We start from the raw sequence: 8,986 nt of genomic DNA, 5'->3' as shown, positions 1-8,986 counted from the left end.
TTTTTGTTCTGGCAGTAGCTGCTGGCACACTGAACAGTTGAGCTATAGACACAGAAGAGTATGTAGCTCTAATTGAGATACTCTATTCGTTAAACTCAAGATCTTGGGAGTCCTTGTTCAAAAACACTAGCTTTTACATCATCATCATCTTCACCATCATCATCATCATCATCATCATCACCATCATCACCATCACCACCACCACCACCATCATCATCATCATTTAAATACAGGGTTTAATGTAGTCTAGGCTAGTCTCAAACTGTATAGCCAAGGATGACCTTGACTCGATTCTTCTGTCTCTACCTGCCTCTTTTTTTTTTTTTTTTTTTTTTTTTTTTAAATGATGCAGTGCTGGGGATTGAATCCTAGGACTTCCTGCACATTTGGCAAGCACCCTACCAACTGAGTGACATTTTCAGCCCTGATTTACTTTGTGGTGTTTTGAGACCATATTTAGTTGTGTATCCCAGATTGATGTAAATATGTGGGATTTTGGTGTTGGCCTCTAGGGTGCTGGGATGACAGGTGTGCACCACCACTCCTGATCACTCATGTTTTTATTAGTTTCAAAGGGTTGAATGTGATGGGTGTGGCTTCCCGAGGATTTAGCCTCTCCTTAAAGGCTCATGTTGTATTTGTCTTCAACATATGCCTCTTTTAAGGCAGCAGGGTTTATGTGTGAGAGTGTTTTGTGCTTAAGTAGTTCTTAAAAATCTTTTGAGGCTTGTGACTGGTCTGATCATGGTTTTCCTGTGTTTCTGGTGTCTCAAGGTGGAGATCAGCATTCAGAGTAACTTCCAGCCAGGAATGAAGTTGGAGGTGGCCAACAAGAACAATCCAGACACTTACTGGGTGGCCACCATCATCACCACCTGTGGACAGCTGCTGCTCCTGCGTTACTGTGGTTATGGGGAGGACCGAAGGGCTGACTTCTGGTGTGATGTGGTCATAGCGGATCTGCACCCTGTGGGGTGGTGTACTCAGAACAACAAGGTGTTGAGGCCCCCGGATGGTGAGCTCGCTTGTCAAAGGCTTTCATATCCAAGAGGTTGTTCTTTGTGATGCCTGATCCTTGCCACTGGGGCAGAAGGGCCCTTCTATAAAACCCTGAGTGGGTTTTTAATGCAAACGTTTCTTAGTTCTTTAAAATGTCTGAGGCTTAATCATCTAGAGGATGCTGTGGGGGTGGGTGGTAGGTGGAGTTTTGTTTATCATGAATGGTTTTGATCTTCAGCCAGTTTGGTCAAACAGGAGGAAAAAGTGTTCCAGGACAGTTTGAAGCTTGTCTTTGAAAGGTAGGAGAGGAAGGCAAGCCGGATGGTAAGGAGAGAGAAGAGAGGAAGGAGGAGAGAGTTTTCTCTTTGGGGATAAGATATGTTGCTTTTACTTTCCCATCATTTTAGAGAACTGACATTTTAAACAGACTTCTTTGTTTAAAGTTAATTTGGTTTTAATTATATGTATGTGTGTGCTGTTGTCCATAGTTGAGCACAGGAGCCCAGAAGTCATTGGACCTGGAGTTACAGGTGGTTGGGTTCTGGACCATCTGACATGGGTTCTGGGAACTGAACTTAGGTGCTGGACTATAGCAGCACACACCCCAAACCGCAGAGCCTCTTCTCTAGCCCTCCTGCACAGCCTTCTTTTCTAAGTTTGCTTGCTCGCTTTCTTTTCTCTTCCCCTCCCTTGCTTACGACAAGGTCTTGTGTAGAGCAGTCTGATGTCTCTGAACTTCTGATCCTCCTGCCTCTACTTTCTCAGTGCTAGGATTTCAGACATTTGCCACCACACCGTGTATATGCAGGCTTCTGGCATGCCCTAGCAAACACGCCACCAGCTGAGCCACATCCCTAGCCCTGCACTTAGTTTTTGATCTTTCTTGCTATGGGGATCCTGGGGTTATGAAACAAGGAGACAGCAAAACCAATGAGAACTGACATCACTTAAAGCAGTGGTCCACACTCATATAGAGATAAGATCAGTTTCGTTGCCACAAAACAATGGTTCCTTATTGGGGGAGGCCTCTTCTCCCCACTTTCACTCCACAGACATCTGGCAATGTCTGGGAGTACTTTTGTGCCTGATGGGAGAGAGATGCTACCAATACTTAGAAAGACCAAACCAGAGGCACCCCTGAACTTCCTCCAAGGCACAGGGCATCTTCACAATTATTATCAGGTTCACCCGTCCTGAAGTGCTGTCATTGAGAGCTCCTGCTGGGGAAGAAGGCCCTGAGGAAGCTCCTAGGGTCTGTTAGAACTGAGTTCAACCAAGTATCTGACTCTGATCGTATTGTATGATTACAGCATCAGTGGTACCTGTCTTTGCTACAGTCTCCCAAGGGTATTCCATGGTCTTCTCACACAGCTGTCTGCTCTTCCTTTAGAGTGATCCATTTCCTTTTCCCTCCCCTTCCTCCTGCCCCAACTCTCTCCCTCTCTCTCTTCATTCTCCCCTTTCCCCTCTCTCTGCCTGTTTTTTCCTCTCTCTTCCTCTCCTCTTCTCCTTCCTCTCCCCTCTCCTCTTTCTTTTGCTCCTCCCACATGCTCCTGATATAATATTTCTGGCTGTGGAGAACACTCAGTGGCTTTTATTTCCTCCTTTTGTTATGCATAATTGATGACTTGCTAAAAAGGGGTCATAAAATTGGCCTAAGCTCAGGAGTTGCCTTTGTGTGACATTTGTCAGGGTTGAATCCATTGCCTTGGCCTTAGCTGACATCATGACCCCTCATTGTCTCAGAAGAAAGAGAGCTAGGGCATCGTTTTAGATCTTTGTGTCTCTTCTGTCCTGCCTGGATCAACTTGCCTCCTTCCTCCTCCTCTTCTCCCACTGGTCTCTGAGGTCAGAACTGATCTGTGCTCACAAACAAGGCCATTGGGACCTTAGTGGCGCTCACATCAATAGCAGCAGTATGTTTAATGTAATGCAATTTATTAATGAATTAATGTTGCAAGGACTTTGAGACTACTAAGCAAACGCAATACTACTGAGCTCTGCCTGGAGCCCTGTATAATTTTAAGCATAATTCATGTATTATAAAAGTCATCTAAGTTTGACTTTAATCTTATTCACAAGGTTGTACAATGTCACTATCGAGGTGTGGATTTTTTTTTTTAAATACCCCTAAATTGTTCCCAATTTTACTATCTATAACTCCCAATCTACATTTAAAGATTCACATTAAAACTTTTTATTTGTGTGTATGTGTGTGTGTATAGATCAGAGGGCAGCATACAGGAGATACAGGAGTCCATTCTCTCCTAGGTGGGTCCCAGTTTTGGCAGCAGGCACCTTTACCCACTGGGGCATTTTGTCCAACTCCCCAGCCTGCTGGTTGCCCTTTAAAACAGCTGCTATGTGACTCTTTGCACAGAGTTCTGATGATGTTAGTGCTCTAAGAGCTCCTAGGTGCTTTTGGGATGCTCCCAGCTGTCCCTGGAGAGACAAGGCACAGTTCATTCATCAGCTCCCCTGCCCTCACTTGGGAGAAAAATATGGCAGTTGTCAAAGTCTCAGAAACACCATCAAATTTGTATCCTGCAGACTCTGTGCTATTAACCAAGACAAAGACACCCTTAAAATGACAAGATGAAAATGAAAAACGAGAAAACCCTAGAAAGAGGGTGACCATTAATGTGACGGAAAGATGAGAAGTCTTTTCAAACAACCGTGGTGATGTCAGCTTGAGGATTTCTGCAGAGCCGTCTTGTAAAGAACTTAAAAAAAATTTACTATGTAATCAATATGACTTGGGAATCTTTAGTTCAGAGAACAAAGTCGGGAAATAGCAGGTTCATGGGGCAAGAGCTTTTATTGATTTCTGTGGGGAGGGATAATTATTGCTTCATAACCAGAGGCAATGGTTGTTCTACAGGGACTAGAGGAAATCTGTGTTTTGAATGGGGATTTTTGTTGTATGGTTTTCTTAGCGAGTTAATGCTATAAATACTGCACTGTGCCCAGATGATCTTTATCTTTGTTGTGGCTGAATTTAAAAGGCATTGAAAAATATGAAATAGCAACCCGTGATCCTAATGTTCTGTCTGGGAGGCTCCATGGTGATGGAGCACACTGAAGGATGAGTGTGTGGTGGTGCGTGTGTATGGTGTGTAGACCAGAGGACAAGTTTGTCTCTCTTTCTGTAGGTCTATCCATTTTGTTGTTGTTGTTGTTGTTTTAATCAGGCAGGGTCTCTAATTGGCCTTTAGCTCTCTAATTAGTCTAGAATGGCTGGCTAGGGAGCCCTGAGGATCTGTCTTTCTCTGCCTTACCAGTACTGGGATTACAAGCTAACGCTGTCAGCCTGGCTTCTGGAGACCTGGCTTACGTTGTTGAGCTTGAAAAGCAAGAACTTTACTGACCGAGCTCTTGCTCTAGCCCAACAAGGCTTCTTACAAATCCCAGGAATCAAAGTAAAGTAGGGGACACTGCCGTCAGAATAGAGATCTGAGTTCTTATAACGCCATTGACTTAGTTACGTAGCTGAGTCCCCTCAGCCCTCCTCAGCAGTTCCATCTTTGAAATGAGGGCTTCTATAACGCAATCTCAGAGAGCTGACTGCCCCAACATTCTGTGTTTGTGATTCCAATTAAAGGAGAACAGAAAAATGTGGTTGCTTATCTCTCTATTTTATGCATGAGATATGGAGTATATTTTAGAGTTAGGGTCCATGCATACCGGCCTAGGAATCTCTGAAAAGCACAGGAACAAAATGCCTGTGTCCCTGTTGGACAGTGGCATGTACTCTTTGTATTTCTATTGCTGTGATGATGAAATGTCCTAACAACAGCAATGTAGAGAAGAATGGGTTCATTTGGCTCACAATCCCAAGCTACGGTCCATTAAGATGGGGAAGTCAAGGCAGGAACTTGAAACATTACATCTGCAGAGAAGAGCATCGAGAAAGTGAATGCATCTTTGCCTGCTTCTGAACCTCCCACACTATCCAGGGTCCATCACAGTCAAGGGCAACGAGAGTTAATGCATCCTTGCTTGCTTCTGATACTCTGGCACGATCCAAGGTCTTTCAAGTGAAATGGTGCCTCCTGCATTCAGGGTTGGGTCTTCTTACCTCAATTAACATCAAGATAATTTACCAAAGACATGTTTACAGACCAGCGTGTTCTAGACAGTCCCTCGCTGGAGACTCTCTTGGGTTGTGGCATGTTAACAGTTAGAAACTGACCACATCATATTATCTAGGATGGAACATGATTGCAATTGCTTGGGTAGAATGCCCCTTAACGATTAGAGTCTAGTTCCCTTTTCAATCTAGATAGCTAAGACATTCCAGTTTCCCACTGAGTGGTCAGGGAACAAATGATCATTGACAGCTTGGAGAATGTGCTGAAGTGTCTGAGTTCAAGATCTTTGGATTAGCTGAAGTTGTTGTCCTGTCTTTGTGGTCACTTCATGGAAAAAGGAGCAATTTGATTGATTGATTGATTGATGATTGATTGATGATTGATTGATAGATACAGGGTTTTTATGGGGTGCTAGTGACTGAAGCCAGGGCGTTACGCATGATAATCAAGCACTATACCAACCAGGCTCCATCCCTAAACTCAGCTATTATTATTTTAGATGCCAGTTTGATGGGGCACAAAGACCTAGTTGCAGTACTATGTTTTCCTGCCTCGTTGTTTTAACTCTATTATCTTTGAACTAATATAGGTCTATATAAATATATGTTAAATGTCAGGGGGAAGAAAAATCTGCACGGCCACATTCCCGGTTCACGTCACTATGGTGTGATTCCCATCGGTAGTCACAGGATGCCGTTAACGAGGACATGCTCAGAGAAAACTGAGTACAGTGGCCAATTGGCCGTTGCGAGTGCAGTATTCCTGCTCCGGGGCTAACCAACGCTAATCTTTCATATTAAAAGTATTACGAGACGTACTACATTAAAGCCTCACTAAGTGCAGCCAGGGATTAGAGCTCCTATTAGCAGAGCCAAGTGGAAAGCGTTTTGGCTTAGTAAATCAATAAGGCTTGATTTATTCATAAGTGTGCACCACGCTCGCAAAGGGCAGCTGCCAAATAATTATTGTTTATGGTGATAATGTACGGAAGTCATTTAATCCAATGACTGTTTTCATTGTTATGTATTCAGAAGTAGCAACATTACCTCTTCATGTCAGGGGCCCCGGAGCTTTGGTGCTCTGATGTTCTGAGTGACGCCTATTGAGTTCTTTGAGGGATGCTCCCGTGTGAGATAGCAGGTGAATATTTGTGACGATGAAGGACAATAAAAGCTCTCCACTTCTAAATGGGCAAGTATTTATGAGTGCTTTCGGCTGCTGCAATACGAGTGTTGGAATTACGGTGCCTTAGGATCCTGCCACTAATTTTTATTTTTCGCCATTATTAAAATTTCTGTAATTTGAATTGCAAGCGCCCATAGGCTCGCCAGAATGACTGTATTTACCATTTCAAAGTGGAATCACCATTACCGGAGTTAGTTAATATATATAACTTATTTGAATGAAGGAGTGTTTATTCATGAAGTGTGAGGAGAAAGTGTGAAGACTGCCTTATGTTATGTGGGTAGATCTGCCAAATTCTCCAGGGCAGCGAGGACTCTAGTAGATTGTAAGGGAGGAGTTGCTGCCAGGTAGGACACAAGGACTCACCTGTCCACAGCCATTGTTTAACCATGACTGTGAAAAAGAGAGTTTGATGTTGTATGAGACTATTCTTTTTTAGTTTAGTTTTTTCTTATTCCATTTGTGTCTCTGCATGTGTGTATAGTGTTTGCTGTGCATATGTATGGGCACACATGTCCATGTTTGTGTCTGTTCATGTAGAGGCCTGAAGGTGATGTTGGCAATCACCTTCCATCACACTTCTGCCTTATTAAATGAGGCTGACTCCCTCACTCAAACCCAGAGCTTCTTAATATGGCTACTGTCTGAGAATCCCCTGTCTCTGCACTCTGAGTCTGGAGTGGACAGGCCAGGCTTCCATGAGCACAAGATAGTTACATATGTTCTGGAGATCTGAGCTCTAGGAAGCATTTAACCACTGAGCCAGCTCCCCAGCCAGAGAATATTTATTTTTAAAACTTCCAAGTTTCAAAATGAAATTTTAGTAATATGAATGGGACTTAACCCACTTTTTTCCTTTGGAGATCTTGTTTATTAACAAAACTTAGTGACAAGGTGTGGTCTCAAGCCCACAATCCTCTTCCATCAGCCTCCCGAGGGCTGGAATTACAGAGTTGTCCTATCGGGTTTGGCTGGGTCAGTCTTTTCTCTCTCTGGGTCAGTTTCTCTCTCGAACATTGGAGTCGAGAGATGCAGAGGAACACTCACTATTAGAGATTTTTATGTAAAGAGAATAAAGCAATATCAATATATTTCTGCCTTTAATTAAGAATTCAGGAATTTTATGTTTGTAATATAGTTCTTAATTAAAGGCAGAAAAAAATATATATAGTGAGCATGTATGCAGGCATGCCCTGCTTATGTGTTCATATCAATGTGGAGGCCAGAGGTCAACCTTAAGTGTCATTTTCAGCCAAGGGCCACCTTGGTTTATGAGACAGGGTCTCTCACTGGCCAGAAGCTAGTTGATTTTGCCTAGGCCGGATGGTAAGTGAGACCTGGGAATCTTCCTGTCTCTCTCCCTAGTGATGGGATTATAGGTGCATAACATCATGCCAAGATTTTCCTTTCCTTTCCTTTCCTTTCCTTTCCTTTCCTTTCCTTTCCTTTCCTTTCCTTTCCTTTCCTTTCCTTTCCTTTTCTTCTTTCACTTCATTTCTCCTGTCCTTCCCAAGGACACAAGGCCTGTCTCTCTCTCAATGTAGGTTTGGAGTTAATGAAGGCAGGCCTTGTGCTTGTACAATGGATACTTTGCTAATTGAGCCATCTCCTCAGTTTTCCAAAGCGCAGTATTTCCACTGTGTGCCTACCTATCACAGTTCAAAATAATTAATCCTAGCCTTAGAAGAACCATGTATATTGGCTGCTGGCATTTTAATTTTACATTTGAAGGGAATGTGGTGAATCCCAAATCAGGTAACTGGCAGTATAGCTACAAGCCAATGATGGTGAGTGTCCCCAGTCTTGAAAACAACGATTTTAAAGTAATCGTGGTGGGGTAGTGTCAGCCATTATTTGTTGGGAAAAATTCTATGAGTAAGATTTTGTATGAGAACGGATGAACCTGGAATATTAGGAACCCTCTCTGAGAAAAGCCCTTGGGCCTCTCCTTGTGATCTTTAAGAGCAGGGTGGGAAGCTGTTTGCCCAGAGTGTTTCCCATCTTGTCTTTTTTTGATGGCAAATAACTGGAAGAGCTGTGGTCTCAAACTTCTTTGGTAGATGGTAGTCATGAAATTATGTAAAGTGATGTAAATTGGATCAGACGCTATTTGGGTTTTTCCTCGTTGCATGAAAACTGTAAGCACAACGCCAGGAGCAGATTTTCCCTTTTTCTCGTGAGTCATAAGTGCACTTATTTTCTCCAGCTTCTCAATTGAGCGACATATGCATTGTAAGCGGAGTGTGTGTGTGGTTGTATGTGGACCACCATTGTGAGTTCATTCCATGACCCTTGATTGTCGGAGGCTTGGTCTCATTTGCCCAGTGCCTCCTACTGCTTCTCTCCCCTCATCCAGGGATCCTCTCTTCATCCTGCTCAGATGACATGGCTTCATGCATGTCCATAGAGGTCTTGGCTCCCGTCTGGCCCCAGTTCCTGCTCTTTATAGATCTACTGATGTCCTACATGCACTTGGGGTCCATTCTGTGTGGCAAGTCTCATAGATCATTGTTCTGGGGCCATATCTTCATTGCATGGCCATGGTCCATTCTGTGGCCATTCCTGCACTCCAGGCTGTGCCTTGATTCTGGGGTCAGGTCATGGCAGTGGCAATGCCTCTGTTCCCGGCTATCTGCAGCTCAGCCCTTCAGTTTTGCAGATCTTCCAGATGACAGTTTGCCTTTTCAACTCAGCTGCAAGGGAAGACTTGG

At 43.6% G+C, this 8,986-nt stretch overlaps 1 protein-coding gene across 5 annotated transcripts in view; it reads left to right on the top strand.

The window, feature by feature from the left end:
* The window catches only part of Sfmbt2 (Scm like with four mbt domains 2), a 192,655-nt gene that overhangs the window by 31,257 nt on the left and 152,412 nt on the right, over positions 1 to 8,986 (top strand). For all 5 annotated transcript variants that reach the window (XM_076939424.1, XM_076939427.1, XM_034510311.2 and 2 more), the window contains one exon: positions 775 to 1,015. In XM_076939424.1, coding sequence (XP_076795539.1) covers positions 775 to 1,015 — 241 coding nt within the window. The remainder of the gene's footprint in view (positions 1 to 774; positions 1,016 to 8,986) is intronic.

Source organism: Arvicanthis niloticus, chromosome 8, assembly GCF_011762505.2.
Source record: "Arvicanthis niloticus isolate mArvNil1 chromosome 8, mArvNil1.pat.X, whole genome shotgun sequence".
In the NCBI taxonomy this organism is placed as follows: domain Eukaryota; kingdom Metazoa; phylum Chordata; class Mammalia; order Rodentia; family Muridae; genus Arvicanthis; species Arvicanthis niloticus.
Note: the sequence above shows the minus strand (reverse complement) of the source record. Positions and strands in the feature narration are given on the sequence as shown.